Source organism: Lontra canadensis, unplaced genomic scaffold (genome assembly GCF_010015895.1).
Source record: "Lontra canadensis isolate GAN:19392208 unplaced genomic scaffold, GSC_riverotter_1.0 scaffold14, whole genome shotgun sequence".
NCBI classification, from domain to species: domain Eukaryota; kingdom Metazoa; phylum Chordata; class Mammalia; order Carnivora; family Mustelidae; genus Lontra; species Lontra canadensis.
In genome coordinates, this window is record NW_022631008.1 from 5,826,950 (window position 1) to 5,852,640 (window position 25,691).

The 25,691-nt window shown below is 37.5% G+C and overlaps 1 protein-coding gene across 3 annotated transcripts; it reads left to right on the plus strand.

The window, feature by feature from the left end:
• Positions 1 to 412: 412 nt before the first annotated feature.
• Positions 413 to 25,518, plus strand: SLC35A1 (solute carrier family 35 member A1). 3 transcript variants are annotated; one of them, XR_004382733.1, is made up of 8 exons: positions 603 to 720; positions 2,343 to 2,520; positions 15,084 to 15,243; positions 15,415 to 15,567; positions 19,469 to 19,535; positions 21,749 to 21,795; positions 22,367 to 22,501; positions 24,588 to 25,518. XR_004382733.1 is itself a non-coding variant. In XM_032858084.1 (8 exons), the coding sequence occupies exons 1-8, from the start codon at positions 618 to 620 to the stop codon at positions 24,713 to 24,715; spliced, it is 1,101 nt and encodes a 366-aa protein (XP_032713975.1). In that variant the 5' UTR covers positions 616 to 617; the 3' UTR covers positions 24,716 to 25,518. The 3 variants fall into 3 exon arrangements, 2 of the variants coding, with proteins under 2 accessions (XP_032713976.1, XP_032713975.1); XM_032858084.1 differs by having other exon boundaries at positions 616 to 720; positions 21,749 to 21,925; XM_032858085.1 differs by lacking the exon at positions 2,343 to 2,520 and having other exon boundaries at positions 413 to 720; positions 21,749 to 21,925.
• The last annotated feature ends 173 nt before the right edge of the window (positions 25,519 to 25,691 follow it).

A 25,691-nucleotide genomic window follows, 5' to 3' on the forward strand; every position in this document is an offset into this window, starting at 1 on the left:
AAGTGAAGATTATAGCGGTTGAAGTAAATGCCTGTTGACACGTCTGACATTTTTGAAGCCCTTTTGTTGTGAGAAGATCATGTAGTTAGAATGTCTGGCCAAGTAAATATAATCAATGACAATGCTGACAATAAGGACACAGCCGCAAGACTTCTGAAAAATAACATAAATCATGTCAAGTTTAAGTAAGAGGTAACAACACAAGGTAATGAGCAAGGTGGAAGTTACAAAAGTTGCCGACAGTAGTTTCGATTACTTTACGGGTTCTGAGGGTTTCTAAACAGCTTGGACAGGCGTAAATCACTAACTCTTAACCCAAGTCCTATTCGCTGCCAAATATCCTTGGTGAGGACTACAATTCCCAGAAGGCAACGCTCTGCTCCCTTGACTCGGCTTCCTTAGCCGGCCGGGAGATGTAGTTTACAGAATGACGCCTTCGACTCGAGTTTTATGCACTTGTCAGCACAGACTAGGCCGTAAAGGCCTCTCCTCCATCCGGGTCTTCCCATTTTCGGGGGTAGCTCGGATTGCTGAGCCTAATCTTGGTGCCAGGCTGGGCAGGAAGTCAGCTGACGGTCGGCCGACGAGGCGCTCTAGGCCGAATGACTTTCGTCTCTATGACCACAAGGAGGCGGTCTCGGGTGTCCCGAGGACTGCGCGCGGAGGGGGTGTGCGTCAGTTCCGCGCGGGGCTGTCGGGGAACCATGGCTGCCCCAAGAGGTGAGGTTGGGGGCCGCCGGGACGGGGGAGCCCGGGGTGGGGGGGCGGTGGCGTGCAAGCGTCACCACCTGTCCGCGCCCGCGGGGCTCCGGAGCCAGGCGGAGGCTTCGGGCAGGAGGAGTTTATTTGGAGTCGCTCTGTGGTGTGAGCCGGCGCGGCCGCCTGCTAGGGCGGCGCGGGGCAGTCAGCCTCCTGTTGCGGCTGTCTTGCCCTAGCCCGACTCCGCTTTGGGCCGTCTGGCTGCCCGAGACCGCTCCTGCCCCGACGAGCTTGCAGTGGGTGGGAACCAAATTCAGACAGGCTCGGGCTGCGGCGGACCGGGAGAGGGGCCGGAGCGCAGGTCCGGGGCTGGATCCGCATCACCCCGCGACAGGCAGGACTGTGCTCTGTCCCGGCCGTGGTCGTCGCGGCTGCGGTCTCTTCTGCGCCTTCTGCCCTACGGATGCTCAGAGGCTTAAGGGCATGCTCCGGGCGCGGAGCCCAAGCAGCGGCTGGTCCCTGTAACAGCCACAGAAAACATCACTGGGGCATTAAAACAGCGCTGGTTAGAAGGAACACTTCTAACAACGTGGTTAGAAGGAACACATTGATATTTTGGGTGGAGGGCGAGATCCACCGCTTTCCCCCCAGGGATGGCACATTAATCATATCTGATGACTAATTGCCTTTTCATGAGATTGCTTCTGAATAACCCCGAAGCACTTTGTTTTGCTGAGTGGGGTACGTAAGTTAGGAACAGACCTGAATTTCTGGACCTCAGAGCTGTAGCTAGGACAGGTTGGGCGACACCCGGATTCCTTCTCCACCCTCTCGCACAGAACATTTAGCTTCAGCTCTGAATAAATGTTAAACAAATACTTAAAGGGTATTTTTCTGCATGGGTGACAAGTTATTTTCCTGGTTGGGGAACCCACGTTTATTATAAAGCCCTGCCCAGGGGCATTGTAGGCATTCTCCCATTTCAAGTAAGTCCAACCTTAAGAGTCTTTTTGTAGCAACACAGGAAATAAGAGGAAAAAATAGAACTGTTTTGATTAATAACATAGGATGGGGATAGCAAGATTAATGATGGACAAAACTTCAAAATAACAGAATTCATCTGAAATAAATACTGTAAATTGCAGTAATTTACAGGTTTAGGTTTAATGTCACTAAGTATTTGTTGTGCGTTAGCCAAAAGTCTTATATGCCCACTATAAATGTATCATGCTAACATTATATTATAAAGATATATTGAAATATATCTTCTCTTTTAAATGAAAGAAATATATGTAATTTATTATATCCCAAACTAGTGTCAGTATGCTACATAATCTTGCAGTTGTGGCATTCTCAGGAACAAAAATCTTTGCTTACCAGTATGCTACATAATCTTGCAGTTGTGGCATTCTCAGGAACAAAATCTTTGCTTACCTTATTTAAAGTTAGCTGTGTTTTGTGTGTGCGTGTTTATGTTCATGTATTTGGAAAGTATTGTTTTGAAATAAATTTTTAAATGCCATGGGTTTTAAAAAGTATTTTGTGCTTGAAATTGGGAAGCATTTTGAGGTATAACATTAGATTAACTTCTATATACATAATGCTGTTTACTAAGTAATATCTTTGTTGCACATATTTTCCAGAAAATGTCAGTTTATTATTCAAGTTATACTGCTTGGCAGTGATGACCCTGGTGGCCGCAGCTTATACCGTAGCTTTGAGATACACAAGGACATCAGACAGAGAACTCTACTTTTCAACCACAGCCGTGTGTATCACAGAAGTTATAAAGTTACTGCTAAGTGTGGGCATTTTAGCTAAGTGAGTATAAATATTTTTTAGTATGTTAAATTGTTAATTTTCCACTTAGTTAAGGTATTCCTTTATTAGAAAATTCAAGCTACATTTAATTGTTCTAGAGCTGTGTTTTTCAACTTGGGCAGTTTTGCTCCACAGGAGATCTTTTTTGGTTGTGTCCACTTGGGTGATGCTACTGGCATCTGCTGGGTGGAGGCTGAGGATGCTGCCCAACTTTCGACAATGCACAGAACAGTCCTCTGCAACAGAGAATCATCCAGCCCCACGTATTAGTAGTGCTGAGGTTGCAGAACTCTGCTCTAAACCAGGGGCTGACAAATTATGACCTTTGGGCCAAACCCTGTTTTCTGCCTCTTTTTGTTGCAGCAGAGACTGTGTGGCTCACAAAGCCTAAACTATTTACCATCTGACCCTCACAGAAAAGAATGACTGACTTCTGTTTTAGAGGCATGTATGATAATAATAGTTAATGTTTCTTGCATGTTTTGCATTATAAGTGCTAGGCATGGTGCTAAGTGCTTTTCATATAAATCATGTAATTTAATCTGTATGCATTTTTAAGGTAACTAACTATACCCCTGTTTTACCTGTACAGCATCTGAGGTTCCTCAATATTAGTACTCACTCATTATTGCTCACTTTTATTAGTATGTGGCAGCACTGGGCTTTGAATGTGTAACATCGTATGAGACTCATTTTAGCTAAGGATGCAGTGTAAGAGGTTTAGGAATAGGGGCTTTGGAATGACACAGACTTAATTTTAAAACCTAGATGCACTGGGATTATGAGTTTGCACACATCTCTTAACCTCTCTAAGCTTTAATTTCTTTATTTTTTAATTGCAGAAAATAATATAGGGTTGTGAGAACTAAGTAAAATTCTGTAGGAAATAGCATTGGGGAAAGATTTATGAGATGCAGACCCTTTTGGGTCATATGGCAGGTGAGAATTCATAGAGGTTTCAAGATGTGAGTTCGTGAGAGCAGGGTACCAGTGAGGAATAGTGTGTGTGTGAGCTTTTAGACAGAAACAAATTTCATACAAGCACTTTTAAATTTCATTTAACAAATACTTATTGATTTCTGTGTTATGGTTTTATAAAAGGTGTTGAATATATGAGTCTGAATGAAAGAGATATGGTTTCTCCTTGCTTGGAGCTTAGGCTTAGAAGAGAGAAAATAAGCCAGTAAATACACACACGATGACATAAATCATGTGAAAAAATACTCTAAAAGTGGTTTGTGGAGGGAGAAAGGAAGAGAAAAATAACTTGAGGCCACATGGTGGCAAGCTTTAATATATTTTGAGTTTCGGAGCACCTGGGTGGCTCAGTCAGTTTAGTGTCTGCCTTCTGCTCAGGTCGCCATCTCACAGCAGGGAGTCTGCTTCTCCTTCTCAGACTCCCTCTCCTCTGCTGGTGTGCATGCGTGCTCTCTGTGTCTCTAGGGCACACATGCACTCTCAATAAAATAAACCCTCAACTAAATAAAATCTTTAAAAAAATTAATTCTTTGGGCTGAGATACTGTGGCAGCTTAACTTGTTAGGTTGCAGGTAGGGTGAAATCTAGACCTTTAACAGTTTCTTAACAAGATTCCTTTTTATGGAAATTAGGCTTTCTTCATTCTGGATAATGCCAGGTAAATGGGAGGTCTTATTGTACCTTTAAAAGGCAGAGTTCCAGAGGCAAAAATCTCTGTTTAAAACTCTACAACAACTTCTACATAACAATCTAAGAGTTTAATAAAATCCTAAGGCTTGGCTTCTTTTAAGACAAATATACAGATATTGGAAGCGTTCCAGAGACAGAGCACAAGCAGGCGGAGCAGCAGGCTCCCCACTGAGCAGAGAGCCCAATGTGGGGCTTGATCCCAGGACCCTGGGATCATGACCTGAGCTGAAGGCAAGAGGCTTTAACTCACTGATCTACCCAGGCACCCCGAAATTGCTGGATTTTAAAGTGAATATAATTTTTATGGAGAGTATGTTAGTAAATTTTCATGTGCTTATTCAAAACACGTTGGGAGAGACTAAATACCTGCTATTCATAACAAGAAAATATTTTATTTTTTGGAATAAAGAATATACTTAGAATAGTAAGAATGCCCATTTCTTAGAATGGTAAAAAAGTGAAAGAGAAAGGAGAATAATTTCAACGTAGGAAGTCACAGATTGATCTTTACAAAATGAAATGAAAGGACACTGCTGGTGCTTCTTTAGCAGTATGTGATGAGACCCTTGATAATGAAACTAAAGCCCAGCTATCTGGGAAAGATACCCAGTGGAAATGTTCAAAGTTGGTTCTAGATCTTGAAGGGACAACTGGTTTATATTAATAAGCTGTTAATAACTGTTCCCAGTTGGAAACAGTTTGGAATATGGAAAAGATGAATAAAATACATGGCCAGACTCTGGGCTGCTAAAAATAAATTGAACAGTTAAGAGTTGCAGCAAATGAAAGACCCAATAACTTTATATTTGTCTTTTTTTATTTAATCATGTGAGGTTTGCAAAGAAGTAAAAGATTTTCTAGATACTCTTCATTCTGTCATTTCTTTGTACACTTATTAAAACTGGTAACTTAAAAAAGTGGTTCAGAGGCAAATAGGATGTTATATAGTTTGTCAAAAGTACAGGTTGGATATTACTGCTTTATTTTCTGTGATGGAGAAACTTAAAATATCAGAAAATATTTGTGGTAAGAGATTAGATTTTGTTTTCAAATTAGAAGCAATACTTTATCACTTCAGAGAGGATAACAATTTCAGGACATTGTGGGAGAATGTGAAAGAATTATATTAGAAGTAACTAAAAGTTTGTATCTTAAAAATCTTCTCTTTAGAGAAGAAAAAATAAGAAAAAATTAGATCCTGGTGATAAAGTAAAATTTCTCCCATATTGTGAATATAAAGTTGATGTAAAAAGTAGACATGTTACCAAATTCTGATTTGAAAATTTTGGAGGGCAGGAAAAGGAAAAAAAACCTGGAACTACTATTTAAATGGAAAATAATAAAAAAAAATTATTAAGGAAAGTACAGCCTTCTTCCCTTCTTCCCAGTCTTTATCCCTATGATAAAGTGTAGTAATTTTATTGAGTTGACATAAATATTATTTCTGAACTTCAGTTTTATATGAACTATGCAGGGCTTTACCTCATAGACCAATCTTCAGCTGTTTGTTTATTTAGTATGGTCTCTACAGTAATGCTCTTTGCTCAGTAGTAAGTTTAGTCATGGCTAATTGTTAAAGTACATATCATTTTATACTATGTAGAGATAGGGACAGAGACTCAGGAAATTTCTCAAAATTCTTAGTGTCTTGCTCATAATTAAGGTTCACTTACAGAGAAACAGATCACTGCCATATCCAAACAATATGTTTCCCTTCAAATATTTTAAACATGGTCATGCTTATGTCTGTTTCAGTGTGTTATTAAAAGATGTAATGAGACAGGTGCATTCATTTATTCATTCAGTCATTTATCAAGCCCTAGTTATGTGCTCAACACTGTTTCAGATGTAAGAAGTATAGTTGCAAACTACAAAGGTATCGTTCTGTCCCCATGGAGCTTATGTAAAAAACCAGATATTAAGCAAATAATAAATTTGTGGTGTTAAGGATAAATAGAGGATACTGTAAATAAATATAATAGAGGGTTTCCATTTGGGTTGGAAGGCTTTCTCTCTGAGAAAGTTACATTTAAACCTAGACCTGAAGATTGAGTAGAAGTTGTGTAGGAAAAGAGAATAGAGAAGGCAGAGAAAACAGTGTATTTCAAGTCCCCAAGGCAGAAAAATTCTTGGCTCTTAAGTAACAACAGCAGCAAATTAGTATGTCTGCAGTGTTGTGAGAAGGGAGTGGTGCTAAGATGAAGCAGGTGAGGTCTGCAACGTGTCAAGAGTAAGTCCATGCATGGTCTGTGAAGAATTTTGGATTTAGATGCATTTGGAAATAATAGAATGGTTTAATTCAGGGACTAACCATGGCAATCCATTTTGCTTTAAGAGTCACATTGATCTCTGAGAGAATGGATTAGAAGAGTGCCAAGAGTTGGAAGTAAGGAAGCTTATTAGAGGCTAGACATAATGGCCTACTGTGACAACCCAGAATGAAGAGAAGCTAATGGATCTGAGTTGTGTTCTGGAAGGAGAATCTGTAGGACTTGGTGGTGGGTTTGGATACACAGTTGATCTGTATTTTTCATAGTAGTTATGTTCTGTGAAGTCACCACAGACACTGAAGTAGAGAATATTGATCTAGTGCTCCTAGGGGAAAACAGTGTTAGGTTCCTGGGAGCCTCACGTCACAACATTTTCATCAACCAGTCAGTATATAACCTTGTTTTATGTGTGCTCCTGTTTAAAGACAGCTTATTTAATATATGTTAATCTATTAGCTTTGAGCTCAGAGCCAATAGCACTGTAAGTCATGCCTAAAGAAATCTTATCTAACATGTATTTTCTCCTTAAGGCACATTACAGCTGTCTTGGATTTGGATAGTATGTTTGGGGGCCATTTTAAACAGCAGAATTACCACCAGAAAGCCCCAAAATGTGGAAAACGTGGCACTAAATAGACTACATTTGCTTACAGTATAAAAGCTGAAACAAGAAGGCAGAACGTTGTCTTTTTTTTTTTTTTTTTTTTTTACCTCAGCTGGGAATGTGTGTATTAGGCAACTCACATTTTTGGCCTCTCTGTACATGTCTGCCTGTGATTGTAAGAGCGGCAAGAATATTGATTTTGGGGTTGCAAATACACTTTAGCAAATAGGCAGATTCGCACATACAGAACTCACGCATAATGAGGATCAAGTACAGTAGGTGAGGAAGGGAGGAGATAAGAATCCTATCCATGTTTCTTCATACGAAAAAACTGGGTAAATAGAGTTACTTTTTTCTGAGGCAGGAAGAAAAGCAGATTTTAGGGAAGGGGATATCAATAATTTAATTTTGGGTAGATACAATATAAAGATTTTAGTGCCTCTGAGACATCCAAATGGGCTATGGAGAACAGGAGGTTGCATGGATGAGTCTGGAACACAGAAGAGAGGTCTGGGCTGGAGAAATCAATATGGATGTCTTTATCACATTGAGTATTTAATCTCATGGGATTAGAAGAGATTGTCAGAAGAGAGTAATCTCATAAAAGTATTCTCATTTTCAATGCCCTTTAACTCCGTATACCTTAAGGATTCCTATTTCTTGGACCAAACAACCAGAAACCACAGAACCTACATAAAGAGGAACACAATACTGGGTGCAGTATGTTTAGACGAACGGAAGTCAGCTTATTTTAAAAATAATAGGAGTCTGGTTTGAGCAGTGTCCTACAATTTTATTAGTTAAGTTAAGCAGACTAAGGTAAGCATAACTTCTACCAAGTGCCCAAATTAGGTAAATTAGAATATTTAGGTCCTAAGAATTTAAGCAGAGGCAGTTGCTCCAGAGATGGTTCCTGGTGAGCTTTGGAGATCTAAAGTCTAGTCACTCATCTCTTTGTCAGAACTTTGAGACTGATAAGGGAATAATTAATATAATCTCTGCCTAATAAATTTTACCTGACCAAATGGATCAGCAAGGTTCCAGACTCATGTTTTAAATGAATGGGCAGTTTCTCAGGATTTGAGGTGGTAGGGAGTTTGTATACCTAGGGAATCCTATTGGGATAGAAGTCATGTTGGCAATGCAGGTCACATGGCAGAGACCCCATTCTCTCTGGTTCTTTCTCTTCCTTTTCCCCTTTCCTGGGGTAGTAGTATTGAGGTTGCTTCCCCTGAAGCATGGGTATTATTTGATAAAAACTTTTATAGTCTGGACTGTATGGCTGACTTGCTGAAACACTGGAAGACAACAGCTTAATTTTAATTGCAAATCTTTTCTTTGCCCAATTTATATATAGTAAAAAATAAATTATAAGTGAAATTCACTTGAAACTTTCTGTGTGATATGTTTAGGATATTTAACTTTTTAAAGGAAACATTTGCTTTGGTGAGGAGTGCAGTGTGTATTGGGGCAGCAACAACCATGGGTTAAATTTACATTTCTTCAGGAAAATAGTAAAAACACATCTTTCAGATTGTGGTAAGAGAACAGGAGGCAGAGAAATGCATACTTTGGTGTGGTCTTCAAGAAAACTGGGCATTAAATGTGGAAAATACCGCTATAATATATAATGTTGTAAGCTAAAACGCCTTAGAAAAACCAAGAATAGTGCTTCTTTTTGGCACTGTTGTGAAAAATGAGTTATTGAAAACACAATGAGCCGATATCTAACATTTCTTTAGAAAGCAAGAAACTATACTCTAGAATACAATCTGTTAATCACTGTCAAAATGTGTTATGTAAAAGGCCAAACATCTTTTAAGATTGCAGCAACTAAATTTGCTGCATTCAGACATTCAGGGTTGTTGCTGTTGAGAGTGGCAGGCTGCCAGAGCGATGGTGTTACGGAAACATTCTTTCCTGTCTCCCCTCAGAGGGAAACATGCAGGTAAATACAGCCAGTTTTCATTTTCAGTCTTGTACCTCTCTTTTAGTTGTAGGTATAATTTCATCTTCTGTGATGAGAAATCTTAGGCTGAGGAAAGATTTATTTGCCAAAGATACCTAGAAAGTGATTGGCAGTGATAGGATTAGAAGATGTTCCCTGATCTCTAATTTTCAAATTATGAGTCTTCCAGAACAGTGAAATAATTGAGTAGTTTTTGATTAGCTAGGACAAAGATAAGAATGTGGTAGCATTGTTAGACATTTCAGTAATTTTCAATTTTATTTTTTGCTTTTTCTCTTATTTTTTATTTCTGAATGCCAACATTTTGCCCATGCATATTTTATATTCTTTCTCTGTATATATTTGTGCATTTTTTCCCCAAACGATTTGAGAGGAAGTTTTAAATAAGATGCCCCTTTGTCCCTAAATTTTAGCACATATTTCCTGAAAACAATGACATTCTGTTACCTAATCATAAGATACCCAAATTGGGATATCAGTATTTATACAATACTGTTATTTAATTGACAGACCTTAGGTAGTTTTGCCAATTGCCCTAATGTCCTTTAGTAGTGAAAGAAGACATTTAGTTGTGATATCTCTAGCTTCCTTTAATTTGGGGCAGTTCTTCCATCTTTCTTTTTTTCATGTCTTTGACATTGTTGAAGAGCATAGTCTGTATGTCCCTCAGTTTAGGTTTATTGAAAGCTTTTTATGATTAAATTTAGTTGTATTTTTTGTTTTTGTGGTTAGAAGTATCACAGAAATGATGTGTCCTCAGTGCATTGTATCATCAGGCATGCAATCTATTTGCCCATCGCTGGTAATTTTATTTTGATTTGATGAAAGTGCCTTCTAGCTTTCTCCACATAAAGTTGTCAATTTTCTCTTTGTAATTAATGAATATCTTGTGGAGAGATACTTCATAGCTAAGTCAATACCATTTTTCCTATCAGTTTCACTTAGATTATTACCCATTGATGTTGCCAAATGGTAATTTCTTAATTCCATCACTCCTTGTACTTTTATTAGTTGACCTTCTACTCTAAGAAGCTTTGCCTTTATTTCTGTCTCTCTCACACACACAGAATGTATATTCATGGATTCATTGTATGGGTTGGAATACATTATCATTATTTATTTTGATGCTAAAATTATCTCAGGGCAGTGGGATCTTCTTAAGCTTCTTCCTGTTTTCTTTTTTTTTTTTTTCATATTTTCATCAATCTTTGAGCAGTTTATTTAGCATAGGAAGATATTTAAAGCTTATCTTCTACTTTACCTGCCCCAGCCCTGAAATCATACATTTCTCAAAGAAGCCTTGTTCCTTTTTTTTCTTTTTTTTGGAGAGAGATATTTAGAATCACTAAATCACTAAATCACATAATCTAGACACTAGGTGTATCCGTTGCTTCTGGGGTATCGTTGCTTCTTGGCCCCTTCAGTAGAGGCAGGAAATATACGTATGTGTGTCCATATACACCTATTTCTGTACTTTTGTATGTATATGCATATGTCTGGGGTATAACATGAGTTATAGATTTTTTGATACCTATAATTCTGATCTAGTATCATAGTTTATTTTAAACTTCCCTTTTCATATTTGTGTACTTCCTTAATGGTGACAAGTCTAGCTTCCATTATCCTTAAGATATTTATTTGCTCAATCTTCAGGTACATAAATAGATTCAGTTTCTAACATACAGCTGTAAAAAAAACTAAAGTTTAGTATTTGTATGTAGTTCTTTTTGCCTTTAGTTTTAGAGCACATAGTAAAAAAGACTTTCTTAAAATACTTGGGTTACTTCTCTTTTTTGTGTAATTTTGTTATTCATTTAAAAAACTGACAGGTTTTGTTTATAATTAATTTTAGGTTTTCCCATCCTTGTTGATTTTACTTATAATTTACAGTAATTTTTGGAATATGAAATTATACTTATAGCAGTGAGCTAGAACTGAAAGAAAAGGAGTGCAGGGAGGAATTAATGAATGGCTGCTTCAGTAAGATTTAAAATTTACATGGTCTAATTGGTGAATTTTAATTACATGTACTTTGCATATATACCTGATACACGCTGTGCTCCACTTAACTTTTTTTCCCCCTGCTTAAATATTTTATCTTAGAGATTGTTCCATGTCAGTTCATAGAAATGTCTCATTCTTCTTAAGAGCAGCATGGTGCTCTGTTATATGGATGTATTGTATATACTAAGCTCTGCTGATGGGCATTTGGCAGTTCATTTTATTTATTTTTTTTAAAGATTCTATTTATTTGACAGAGACATTTATTTGAGCAAGAGAGGGAACACGAGCAGGGGAGTGGGAGAAGAAGCAGGCTTCCCGCTGAGCAGGGAGCCCCATGTGGGGCTAGGGGTTCATCCCAGGACCCAACGGCAGCTGCTTGACGACTGGGCCACCCATGTGCCCCAAGGTTGTTTGCGTCTTTCTACATATACTGCTGTGCATCTGTATGATTACATCAGATCACTTTTAAATTGAAGAGGAAATTACTAAATCCTGTTTTGGGGGGTTGGGACAGATTTGCAGTTTGATGTTGCAAAAGTTCTATATGTGATTAAGTTGATTTTAAAAATTCTTTGAGTTACAAATTACCAGTTTCTAAGTTATAATCTGATTGAAACATAAAACAGTATAACATTTAAAATATTTTGGTTTTTCAAACCAGTTACTACAGCAGTTCCCAGGAAAATTACCAGTTAGCTGTATGCATTACTAAATGCTATCATAGCTATTAAAAGTGGTAGTTTTTATTTAAATTTGTCACTTGTGGGATGAAGAAAAGGAAGTGCAAAGCTTTTACATTGTCTTAGAACAAAGTCAACTTTTTATTGTTTGCTATTCACCAGTCTATAAAGACTAAGTAAACCTAGCAGGATGTGTAAATGTACTATAGTTTGGGTGTGGATAGTAATAAAGCAAATGCACTATGTAAGACTGGAGAAAATATTTTACTCCAGAAAAATTATTATTTTAATTATTTTTTATTATTACCTAGAATAATATAGCCATCAAATACTTATTACATTATAGATGATCCATTCCTATTCTGTTTCTCCTGCTGGGTTTACATTTTCTTTTTATTGCTAAAATTTGGTTTCTATTTTTTCATAACTTATTACTACATGTAACGTTAGATCCAAATATTTACTTAACCTTTCGGACTTCCTTTTGTTTCCTTTCAAACTTTCCTGTTTGTCAGTCACTCTTCCAGAAGACCAGAAATACTGTTCTTCTAATATAGTCTGTAACACTGGGTTTTACATTTTTGACTGCCTCTTTGTACCCATGTTGTAATGGGTTTAGGGTTATAGGAAGGAAAAAAAAGTCATGTACCTTGTATGATGGGTATTTTTGTCCTCAAATAGCCTCATTATTGGTTTTTATATCTAGGACTCAAAGTCCTTTATGTGAGTTAATCATATTTAACTTTACAGATGATAAATTTATAAATAAGATTTAACTTTAAGCTCATGAGTAACTTCTGTGTTCCATTTTGCACAGTGCCTTGGTAACTAGCCAAGGAATTGATTATACCTCCTAGTAGTTCTTGTCATGTCAGGAGCTGGAAGAATGAGGCCTACTTTTTGACCAAACATAGCTCAGAAAGAATTGGTTTCAGTGGTTGTTAGGAAATTTTAGGGTGGGGGCGGCGGTGGGGGGAGGCAGCAGCAGAATTTCTTCGGGTAACAAAAGGTTGCACATAGATTCTATAACAGTGATAAAAATCAAAACAAATTGTTCAAATATGAAATTTACTGGGAGACTATATCTAAAGAAATTTTGTATGTGCTTTTTGATTATACCTGCTCTTTTTCTTATCTAGCAATATCATTTATAGAGTTGAATTTAATACATTTAGTTTTGTGGGTTTTTTAAAAGATTTTATTTATTCATTTGAGAGAGAATGAGAGGGCACAAGCGAGGGGAGCTGCAGAGGGAGAGGGAGTAGCAGGTTCCCCGCTGAGCAGGGAGCCGGATGTGGGGCTCGATCCCAGGACCCTGAGATGAAGGCAGTCACTTGACTGAGCAACCCAGGCATCGCGATACATTTGCTTTAAACAAAAGGTACTTAGTAAAGGATTTGATTTCTAAGCAAACATCAGAGCAGGAAAATGGAAGAAAAAATCGCCTTTGGTTTTTATATGTTCCTTTTTATAGTATATTCAAGGCTGTAGTATATTTAGAATTGATTATTTTTGTTTAATAGTAGAACAGTTGGGCGCCTGGGTGGCTCAGTGGGTTAAGCCGCTGCCTTCGGCTCAGGTCATGATCTCAGGGTTCTGGGATCGAGTCCCACATCGGGCTCTCTGCTCAGCAGGGAGCCTGCTTCCCCCCTCTCTCTCTCTGCCTGCCTCTGTCTACTGTGATCTCTCTCTGTCAAATAAATAAATAAAATCTCTAAAAAAAAAAAATAGTAGAACAGTAAATGACTACTAGTGTTTCTGGAAGATATGTTATTGTTATTTTTCTCAGTAGTGCTCTTTTTGGGATTCTCTCCTTCTTCGGGGAAGAGTTTGTAGTCTCCCCCCAGGTTGTGTGCGTTCCTTTTCATACAGATGCACCACTGTGGTGCAGAGCGTGTTGAATTTGGCAACAGAGGAAGACCTGTAACGAAGAAGGATGTATTTTGTTTTCATGACCTAGGCCAAATTTCCTGTCATACTTAAGCATTTTCTTGAGGGGTGTACTACAGTGGATAGGCATAGGTAATGAGTTTCACATTGTGGACTTTTTGCTCTCCTTCAGAATATGTGTAATTATTTTTGCAGTACTTAAATATGACAAAATTCAGTTAATAACTGTTGATTCTGTTAACATAGTAGAGGTTCACTGTGACTGTTACTAGCTTTGAGTTGAAACAGATCTTTCTCCCCACAGAAATATCATGGTCCTGTCTCTTAAGGATGTTGTGAACTGCAGTTAGGACCCTTTTGTTAAAAAACCTTTTTTGCTGCTGATGCTTATTACAAAACTTTTTTTTTTTTTTTCCAGGAAATTTTCAAGAGGGGAAATAACCACATTAGCTTGTTCCTCCTGAGGAACAAATAAGAATAGTTAAGAGCATGTATAATCACTCTGCATCAAGTAGCAAACTTTCTGTATATTAAATATAGTTTACTTTTGTTGGTATTAGTAAATTATTTCCTGCAAATTTATAGTTACTTCAGTTTTATGGGAATATGGGAATTTATTGTCTGTTTCATAAGCACTGCTCTAATTTACAAAGAATATTGACCTGAATTGCTTAGTTCCTATTTCAGGTGACTTCCCTAAGTACAAAACCCTTTCTCTTGTTTGTAATTTAGATCTATTATAATTTTAAAAAACCTTTAAAAATAGATATGCAACCTAATTAAAATAACAAGGGTGAACTTGATATAATGGCAGTTAAAGTGGGGGGGTTAAATGTTTATAGGTAATATCAGCAATTCTGGATTCCTGTCTTATTTAATATGCTTAAAAACTCCTGGAGCTTTGGGGCGCCTGAGTGGCTCAGTGGGTTAAAGCCTCTGCCTTCAGCTCAGGTCATGATCCCAGGGTCCTGGGATGGAGCCCCACATTGGGCTCTCTGCTCAGCGGGGAGCCTGCTTCCCTTCCTCTCTCTGCCTGCCTCTCTACTTGTAATCTCTGTCAAATAAAATAAAATCTTTAAAAAACAACAACAACAAAAAACTCCTGGAGCTTTGACCAGAGGTTGATGATGGTAAACCTAATTGTCATATTCCCAAATCAAACTTGTAATTATTTTCCTTTTATGCAGTTGTTGGCATGTTTCTTTGAATGTAACATTAGTTGAAAATTATAAAAACAAAATAAATTTGCTAAATTACATCAATGGACCTAACATAATACAGCTATTCTGTGTGTGAAGGAATCTTATCAAAAGGACACTGTTGGGGCGCCTGGTTGGCTCAGTTGGTAGAGCAGGTGACTCTTGATCTCAGGATTATGAATTTGAGCCCCATATTGGGTATAGAGATTATTTAAGAATAAAATCTTAAAAAGAAGTAGATGCTCTTTAATTTTCTTTCTCACCCTTTTGTTTTCAAAGAGAAACTGGTAGTCCTGGTAGATTCAAGGCATCTTTAAGAGAAAATGTCTTGGGGAGCCCCAAGGAACTGATGAAGTTAAGTGTGCCATCATTAGTGTATGCTGTTCAGAACAATATGGCTTTCCTAGCTCTTAGCAATCTGGATGCAGCAGTATACCAGGTAAGTGGAGGTAAAGGACAACGAAAAGTGTAGAATCTTAAAAAGTTTTTACGGTTAAAGATTTTTATTAATGCTTTATCACTTTAAATTTTATCTCCATAATTCTGTTAATATCAAGTATTTGTGTCAGAGACTGTTAACATGTTCATCAATTCATTGTTTTGTTTCTAGGTGACCTATCAGTTGAAGATTCCCTGCACTGCTTTATGTACTGTTTTAATGTTAAACCGGACACTCAGCAAATTACAGTGGATTTCAGTTTTTATGCTGTGTGGTGGAGTCATACTTGTACAGTGGGAACCAGCCCAGGCTACAAAAGTTGTGGTAAGAAACAAAATGCTCCCCATAACTAAACTAGCAGACTTCTTTAATAAGTCTTGTAACGCTTTAGACAGTCACATTGATGAATGTAGCACAATTACATTTCTTTGACTGAAAATAACCTTTGCCCTACAGATAGGCTTTTATTTTTACTCCCTTATGATAATGAAAGATAATATGACTCATTGGTCTTCTCTGCCCCCTTTAGTCTTCTGGAGGGGAATATGCATAAAATATGTTAGAGATGCAAGATACCTTAATATAACCAACCCCCTTTGTTTTATGGGGACAAAATTGAAGTCCAGAGAAGTAAAGTAACTTGTCCAAAGTTACACACTGAACAGCTAACCTGTGACTAGACTTGTGCCAGTTTCCATAGTTTGTGTGTTCAGAACTCACAGGCCTCTTTTAGACATCTTGTAAAGAATGCTGAGCAAGGTTTTCTCTATCTAATTTTCATCTCTTCCCTCAACTCAAGTTTTGTTTGTTTGTTTTTTTTTTTAATCTTTTTGTACATACTCCCACTGTCAGTGGTAGGGATTATGGCGTAGTAGAGTTTTTACTGATAATCAGTAACTAAAATAGGGCCAAAAGTGCCTTCCTAATTTTCAGTTTAAGAGTTAAATGTTAAGTTACATACCTGATCTCTTTTTAAAGTGTAACATACTTTATAGATTATTTTCCCAGAGAAAATTAGGAAGTGGAACTCCAGTGAATAACCTTTTTGGAGTTTCCCTCTACAGCCAAATACTCTTTACCTTTTAGCAAATAAAAGACCACAGTTCTCCTGTACATATAAGGAGACTGGGGAGGAACAGAGAGCTTGTGCAAGTAGGAAGTCTAAAGCCTAAAACTAGGTGGAGGTCCCCCTTCTCACCCCAGAAAATGAGGTTTAGATGAGTATTTATTATTTTGACATGATATTTAAACATGCATATATTCTTGGTGGTATTTCAAGATAGTGACCAAATATTCACCGCACATTTAATTCAGTTTTAGACCCTCAGAGAAATAATTTATTGGGAAGTAAGGCAAACAGAAGTTTAATATGAACTTTAACATTTCACACCATTAGAAAAGATGTTAGGTCTATGCCATACAGCTAACACATGTGAAAAGCTCAGTAAGCTAAAGCAGAGTATAGGGCAGCTTTCCTACTTTTGGATCACTATAGAAAGTTCTTTCATATTTTAAGCGAAGTGTAGTTTTTTGCCTTATTGTTTTTTATTCTTTTCAGAATAATTCAAATCCCTTTTAGCTCCATATGATGCTCCTTTGAATGTTTGAGGACATTGTCATACCACCACTGTCCAAGTCTTTTTTCCCTCCCCATTGAGGCAGCTATGTTTTTTTGCTTAAGATTTTATTTATTTGAGAGAGAGAGCACATGAGGAGAGGCAGAGGGAGAAGAGCAGGGAGTCCGACACTCAACGGACTGAGCCACCCAGTTGCCCGTTTCTTTCTGTAATAGTTTCTAAAGATTTCTTGATCCTTGGCTTGCCTCAGTACTTACCTTGTATTTCTCTTCTAGGTGCATTCATTTGTTTTTGTTCCTCAGTAGTTTTAAAACTTCCCACTGTCTCTAGATGTTGACTGAACAGCGTGAGGTATAACTTGTGAAGTCCTTCCTTTGTTCTGAATACTAGAGACTTGTTAAATTAGCCTGTAGGTTTTGCGGAGAGGATAGCCATTCTGTAACTGACTATACACAAAGTTGTTTCACACACATTTAGTTTATTGCTAATGTGTTATGTGCAGTGGGCTTCTAAATCAAAATGCAGGATATTTTTAACTCATTGTTAGTTTTGGTTCAGTGTTCAGGTCTTTGAGGTCTTTCCAGACTTTATTATCCATTATTAGGTTTTTTGCATGTTATGTGTTCTACAGATTTGAGAAATGTGTCTTTAGGTCTTCTCTGAAAATTTAGGACAGGACAAGAGTTCTGTGGCTATACTTTTAGATCTCTCTTTAGCTGGACTTTTTTCCCTCTTGCTTAATAAATCTTTCCTCTCATAGTTTTTAAAGGGCCTGCCAGGAATTTGAGGGTGCATTAGTTGAGGCTGTTCTGGCTTGAGGTCTCTTAAAGGTTATAATCAAGATACTGGCTAGAGGTGCCGTCAACTAAGACCCAAGTGTGCCTGGCGGATATTTCTAAGGTAGCTCATTCATGTACCTGGTAAGCTGGTATTGGTTGTTGGTCTAGCTTGATTTTATTCTGTTAGCACTTTGCTGTATGAGAATTCACTCAACTCTAAATAGACTTGTACTGCTACTCTCACTACATTTGTCTTGTTCACAAAAATACTGTGTAAACCTGTCAGATTTCTTGCAAAACACTGTCTTTATGGAATCCCCTCATCACTTACACTAACCAGGAATCCCTTCATAAGGAAATTTGGTATGTCTCAGTTTTAGGGAAGCCATATTGTGTTCCAGTGGTGGCCATTAAACATTTTTTTAGAGAGAGCGCATGCATGCAGTGAGGGGTGCAGGAGAGAGAGAATCTTAAGCAGGCTCCACACGGGGTTCAATCTCACCACACTGAGATCATGATCTAAGCCGAAATCAAGAGTCGGACACTTAACTGACTGAGCCCCCAGGCATCCTCATTAAACTTAAGTCATCTGTTCTAGCATTTTGTTGGTAATCTACAGTAGCAGTAACAGCTGCAGTCACTTATTACCAAGCTTTCTCTCTCATTTAACATAAAGTGATACTCTCCTATATTCTGAATAAGGTATGTTCTTGTCATAGTATAGTCATGTATCTCAGCTCTTTAGTTTCAGTGTTACTATTGAGATAGTATTTATTTCTGAGGAAAGACTGATGAAAGCCTGAGGATTAGTTTAGGGAAGAAAGAGGAAATAAAGTTGAAATAAGTTAGGGCACATACACATGTATCTTTTAGCACAGAATTATGATTATATTCACTTGTCAATTTCTCCTATCCATGAACTACTTAAGAACCATAACTGTGTATCTTCATTTTTTTTCTTTCTTTTTTTTTTTTGAGAGAGAGAGAGAACACAAATAGAGGGAGCTGCAGGCAGAAGGAGAATCAGGCTCCCTGCTGATGGGGGAACTCCAGCCTAGGACCCTGGGATCACCACCCAAGCCAAAGGCAGACATTTAACCAACTGGGTCACCCAGGTGTCCCTATCATCTTCCCTTTTTTTTTTTTTTAAAAAATTAAGATTTTTTTATTTATTTGTTTGACAGAGATCACAAGTAGGCAGAGAGGTAGGCGGAGAGAGAGAGAAGGGGAAGCAGGCTCCATGCTGAGCAGAGAGCCCAATGTGGGGCTCGATCCCAGGACTCTGGGATCATAATCTGAGCCAAAAGCAGAGGCTTTAAACCACTGAGCCACTCAGGCGCCCCTATTATCTTCCTTTTTATTCATTTAGTATATAAGAAGTATATCTAGTACAAAGCAAGTAAGGTGTTATCATTTGATAAAAATTCAGTAAAGTAGGAAAGCTTAAAAGTCGTTATGTCATCCTATTATGGATGTAATGTGTTAGGGAATAAATGAGGTAAACTGTTATCATTTCCATGGTTGATGCTATCAGGGCCCTGAGGGTGGTGGCAGAAGTTAAAATTAAGTGACAGACTGACTATGCAAAATGCTGTGCTAGGGTACTTATTGTTGTTAGGAAACAGGCACATGTGTTCTGGTAAGTATTCACCATGGCTACAGTTTGGGGGACACATTTTGTATCTTAAGTGCTTTGGTTAATCTCTGGGATGGCCTTCTGTTTCTGTTTTATTCTATAGGATAGCTGTGTCTGATGTGGCATATCCTTTCCAGAGAAACATAACACAGATTTTTGTAGTCATTTGTTTACTCTCTTAGATGAATTCTATTTGTTAGTCACTAATAACTTTCAAAACATTATTATTGCAGGTGGAACAGAATCCCTTATTAGGGTTTGGTGCTGTAGCTATTGCTGTATTGTGCTCAGGATTTGCAGGTAAATCATAAATGTATTGTTTTAGTCTGTTAAAATTTTTAAAAAACATTAAACTCTAAATAGGGATCTAGTTTATCTTATTTCATTGTAACAATTTTATTCCCATAGGCTTATTCTCCTACTTACTGAGTTTTGTGCCAGTTGTTACTTACTTTCAGGAAATATATGGAATGGCAGTGTTTCAGTTCAGACCTCAGCCTGTTTTCATACTTAGTTACCTAAGAATATACGTCATGCTTACCATCCTCGGTCCAGCTAAGAACCCAAAAGTAAATGAACAGAAACCTCTGAAAATGGAGGAAGTTAGCAGTGAGAAAGCTTAAGTACCTCTTTCCATTTTCCTGGAAGTGGCACTTTCTTCAGGCAAGATTCCTTAAAGAGTATATGTTACCAGCTCAGTATCTGATTCTCCCTGTTAACCTCAAGTTCTTCCTCTGCTTTAACAGATTAGGAATTACGGAGTAGGGAGAAAAGGGGGACTGGGGTGGAGAACACCTCAGAAAAATTAACACATACAAGTAACAGCCAAAAAGGAAGGGAGGAGACCAGAGTCACTAACATCAAATAAACATGAGAGTCTCTAGAGTCTTTTATGTGTAGGGACAAGAAATCCTTCACTTAACCAAGAGACAAGGTATGAATGGCAAGTGCAATATGTGTTTTTAGAAATAGTTCTAACAGAGAAAAGCCTGAAAGTTCTTTTTTTAAAAAATTTTTAAGATTTTATTTAGTTGACACAGAGAGACGGCACACAAGCAGGGAAGTGGGAGAGGGAGAAGCAGGCTTCCACTGAGCAGGGAGCTGAATGCAATGGAGGGCTCGATCCCAGGACCCTGGGATCATGACCTGAGGCGAATGCAGCCACTCAAGTGACTGAGCCACTCAGGTGCCCCCGAAAGTTCTTTTTAATAAAGAGTGTATTAGTTATAGCTGTGTTTTTATTATTAATCTTTATTTGGGCTATTTCAAGAGTTAGGATTCTTTTTACTAGAAAGTAGGCAGGATATGGAAGTGAAATATTGCTCTACGTGTGATAAGGGAAAAAAAACCAAGTTCAAGAATATATTTAATGATAGCGTCATGCTAAATTTGTATTCTAGGAACCAGCAAATTAGAAACAAAAACTGAGTTACCCAAAAAATACGCTACTAGACTTTTGGCACTACTCTGAATAAATAAATGTTTGTTCCAGCATTCTCTTTAGTTCAACCTTTCAATACACAACTTAGGAAATGGTGGGTGGTTTAATATTCCTTTATGCTTGGAATAACTAAGCACGTAATTGTTAAGTGGGTTTCCCAGATAGAATATTAAAACATGGGAATAGGAATAGCCATTATATGTTTGTTCCCATTTTCTGGCTTTGTTTAACACACATTTATCAAAAAACAATCTTGTTTTTCATTAGAATTTTTAGTTATTATTTGGCAGTTTTTAAGTCTGTAATTAACATGGTATTTTTAATGAAAATCTTTGATGTCCCCATATACCCCCTAAGTATAAAACTTAAGAGCAGTGGTATGTGATTTGGGATATAAGTGGTGAGGAGTCATTTGCTCTTTTGGAGTATCTGGAAAACACTATGGAACCTCAACCCCAAGAAAATGTATGGAGACACAAAATGTTATTACTTAGGGAGTTTATGGTCCTTCTGACATTGTGTATGAACTTGGCTTGTGGAACCGTACTTTAAAGGAAAATGGCTTCACTCAGCAAGTTTTATTTAAATTTTATTTTGGTTGTGTTACTCTGAAAAAGTCCCAAGTGGTGATTATATAGGTTATTTTGCAGAGCTGGGAGTTTTCATTACTGGGCAGATATTACAGGGATGTGATTAAGATAATTGACTCTAATAGTATAGTTTTCCAGCTGACCAGAGCAGGTCTATTATTGGCATTAACAGAGAGCTGCTGTGATCTTTCTTACTGCTATAATAAAGGCAGAAACTGTTCTTAACAATAATTTGAGTCTCCTGTTAAATGTGGGTTGGAGAGTTTCCTTAGTTATTAAATTTATATGCTCTATAAAAATATACATTGCTAATGTTTTATATGCCACATCACAACCAACAAAATAAATATGCATTTGATGTTTGTTCTCTGAATCACATACTTTATATTATCATACCTGTGTTACTGTTATTGTTCTAAATGAGAGGCATTTTAAATTAATTTTTAGTAGTATCTTTCATATTTGCCTATCTTTTTTTTCAGGAGTATATTTTGAAAAAGTATTAAAGAGTTCAGATACTTCCCTTTGGGTGAGAAACATTCAGATGTATCTATCAGGGATTGTTGTGACATTAGTTGGCGTCTACTTGTCAGATGGAGCTGAAATTAACGAAAAAGGATTTTTCTATGGTTACACATATTATGTCTGGTTTGTCATTTGTAAGTATCCAGGAATTAAAAGTTCTGGGTAGTCCTTTTTTCAGAAAAAGTTGTTTTAAGCCTTTATAGCATTTTGAAATTATTCCTCTGGTACTGTGAACACCGGTTTGAAAATGTAATTTTGGTTTTATTGACTGACTTTTGTGGCATAGCTATCCCAAAGCAATTTTGCTTTCACAATCAGAAGTATCTAATGTGTTAGCAATAAATGTGTACAATTTAGTAGTAGACCCCATAGCCCTCTGGGCATGTGAAAAACAATGTTATTTTGTAGGAACTATTACTCGATTTTAGTACAAACTCTCTCAGATGGCTACTTGCAAGGAAAATAGTATTTTCCTAGGTAAATTAGTATGACATCTCTGGGGGTGAAAATTGCTTCACCATCATAGAATGTTTCATTATTTGAGTGTTAAGATTTTATTTCTTTGTGTATACAAGTTCTTGCAAGTGTTGGAGGCCTCTACACTTCTGTTGTGGTCAAGTACACAGACAACATCATGAAGGGCTTTTCTGCAGCAGCCGCCATTGTCCTTTCTACTATTGCTTCAGTGATGCTGTTTGGGTTACAGATAAGTATGTCTTCGTTTGTATTTGAAGTTTTTAACGTAGAAGAGCTTCCCACTTGTTGATTCACTTCATCTATTCTTAAATATGGCAGTTGGTCATATAGTCTTTGTTTAGTTTCTAGTTGTATGGGACGTGGGTCAGCAGTACTAAGGTAGTTGCAGCGGTCCGCGAGCTTATGCTGGGGTGGGTGCTGTTTCTGCTGAAAGTGAGAGGGCTACGGAGGAGTTCTTTCGTAGTCAGAAGCTCCCCATTTCCCAGGTTTGAGATCCAAGACAGCTTCAGTACTTCTTACTTTCGGGTGAATACAGTGTGGTTAGGTATGCAGGAAAATGAGTACAAGGACTTCACTGTCACTGCACTACTGCGAGGAATCATTCCCCAAACAAGGCTCTCCATGATAAAGAAAACTCTCCATGAGTTTGTACCCTCCTAACTTTTGGACTTGGGTATAAATTAGTTTGAAGCAAATTCCAAATCTTAATTAAAAATATCTTTGTTTCATTTAATATGTAATTAATACAAATTTCATTACTGTAGCTGGCCTTCTGGCACCCTCACTGCGCTAGTCCTTCTAGTATATATTCTTATAGCCTGCACCCAGCATTAAGTTGGCTTCTGAATTGTTTAGGCAGTGATGTTGATTTAACATTCCATGGTGCCGTAATAATCATTTTCTTTACTGATCACTTATACTCAGTCTGTTAAATATTGATGTTAAAAGAAACCTGACCTATATTTATGTTTGATTTTAAAATTCATTCTTGATATAAATGCAAATAGAGGAATGCCAAGCTTGTAATCTTAAAAAACCATCTTATGGTACGGTTTACATCCTGCCTATACCATTTTTTAGTTGTGTAGCCTTGAGGAAGTTACTGAGCCTGTGGCTTAGTTTCTTCATCTGTACAACGGGACCGGCAGTCTGCTAGGGTTGTTTCAGATGAAGTGCTTAGAATGGTGCGTGGCAATAGTAAGTATTCTGTAGGAGGCCGGCCACTTACCATTGCAGTATCAGTATTCATAGGTCCTTTTGTAGATGTATTTCTCCCCTGACCTGGGTGAACTTTTAACTGTAGTTTTGATCCTTCCTTAGCTCAACAAATCGTTATGCTTTCAGTCAGCGTCCTTACTGATGGTCAGGGAGATTAACTAGAACATCTTAGCAGTCTTCCTTTATTTATTTATTTTTTTAAGATTTTACTTATTCTGGGGTGCTGGGTGGCTCAGTCATTCAGCATTTGCCTTATGGCTCAGGTCATGATCCCAGGGTCCTGGGATCAAGCCCGCATCAGGCTCCCTGCTCAGCAGGAAGCCTGTTCTTCCCCTCCCCTACTCCCCTTGTGTTCTCTCTCTGGCTGTGTCTGTCAAATAAATAAATTTTTTTTTTTTTTGGAAGATTTTATTTAACTGGACAGAGAACAAGCACAAGCAGGCGGAGTGGTAGTCAGAGGGAGAGGGAGAAGCAGGCTCCCCGGTGAGCAGTGTCCGACATTTTATACATAAAATGCTTACTTGTCAAGTTTTAGACAAGCTGTAATTTCTTATGTCCTGATTTTCAGGATTAGGAATTTTAAAAAAAAGCTAACAGAAAATGGAATTGTACTCAGTAAATCACCACCTCATCTCTTATTCAGAGATCTTCACTGGTTTGAGTCATTGGTTATTTAACCTGGAATTCTGCACAACCACCTTTAACTCTAAACTTCTGCAGGTTTTTAGTACCACAGAAAAGCCATATTCCATTGCTTTTCTTTAAATTAGCATATAGAGAAGTTAGTACAGTCTTTGTCAGTGGTCCAGGACAGGCATACCTGTGTTCTTGAAAAGCATGTAGTCAGTCCCTTGATTGTACCTTTTTTGGGGGGTTAGATAGGGGTGAGGGTGGAGGAAGGATGGCTTGAGGGATGGGTAGCTAGAGTTGATTATCTTTCTAAACCTTACCGTCATAAAAATAGAACACTTAGATCTATTTCCCATATGATCTAATGCTACAGACCTATAATTGAAAGATTTCAAAATTTAAAATTGATTATCGTTATATAATCTTAAGGACACAAATACATAGTAAGCCTTTTTTTCCCATTCTTTTCAGCACTCACCTTTGCCCTGGGCACTCTTCTTGTATGTGTTTCTATATATCTCTATGGATTACCCAGACAAGACACTACATCCATCCAACAAGGAGAAATAGCTTCAAAAGAGAGAGTTGGTGGTACGTGATTTCAGCCTCAAAAGAGATTCCTACCAAGACTAAAGAAACTATCTGCATTAAACTAGAGCCTTAAGTCAATCCCAGAAGGTAGCTTAAACAAAAAAACAATATGTTAACCGTGTCATAAGAATTAAGAGGAAAACTATTTGAGTGAATTGCTACAAAGACTTAATATGGCCTGTTTTGGGTCAAGCTGTTTTGTTTTAGAATGAAAGAATTTTATTATTGTACATATAATGTATATAAAAAGTATGGAGAGGTGTGGTGTTTAAAAAAAAAAATCACGTGAGGATACAATATTCAAGTAACAAGGTTTGGGACAAGGTTAAAGGTTCAAGTGCCAAAGCCATTTCTGTACGAACTGTTTTCTTGTTCTGGTACCAGGGGAGAAGGACGATTCCCTTCTTGATCTCCAGTTCATGTACAGTATTTCATCCCAGCAGCAGTAATGACCTAGCTCTTTTCTTACAAAAGACAGGCAAAACCAAGATAGGCTAGTTCAGAAGCAAACTGAATGTGTAACTTCTCAAACTGAATCTATTTCATAATGCGGACAATGACTTCTAGGTGGTGAATGAGTACTCCTGTAAGTGCTGTATTTGTGCCATTCATTGTCTGGATTCCTGTTTCTTTGCGGTTAGATGATCTACTTTTCTTCAAAAAATATTTCTAATGTCACTTTTGTACTTTTTTTTATACAGTATGTTTAAAACTATTGGGCTGTCAATTTGTGAAATTTCAGTGTTTTTAAAAAATTTTCTATAATATTAATGGGAAAATTCAGCAATAAACTTAATTTATTTATATGAAATCTGTATCACTTTTTGTATTGTGATTATAACCATTAAGATAATACAAAATGTAAAACAACCAAAAATATTAAGTTTTTCATTTTTTCTGTGTTGGAATTTTAGGGTTCTTTGGTTGCATATAAACCAACTCTGGGCTGGCCTTCATCAGCGAAAACCAGAGTTTATAAGGACG

Bases quoted from the DNA above. Each gene is read 5' to 3' on its own strand.
- SLC35A1 (XM_032858085.1), top strand. From the start codon at position 428: ATGACGCCTTCGACTCGAGTTTTATGCACTTGTCAGCACAGACTAGGC. The intron at 15,244-15,414 runs GTAAGTGGAGGT...TTTTGTTTCTAG, and splicing joins TGGATGCAGCAGTATACCAG to GTGACCTATCAGTTGAAGAT. The intron at 19,536-21,748 runs GTAAATCATAAA...CTTTTTTTTCAG, and splicing joins ATTGTGCTCAGGATTTGCAG to GAGTATATTTTGAAAAAGTA.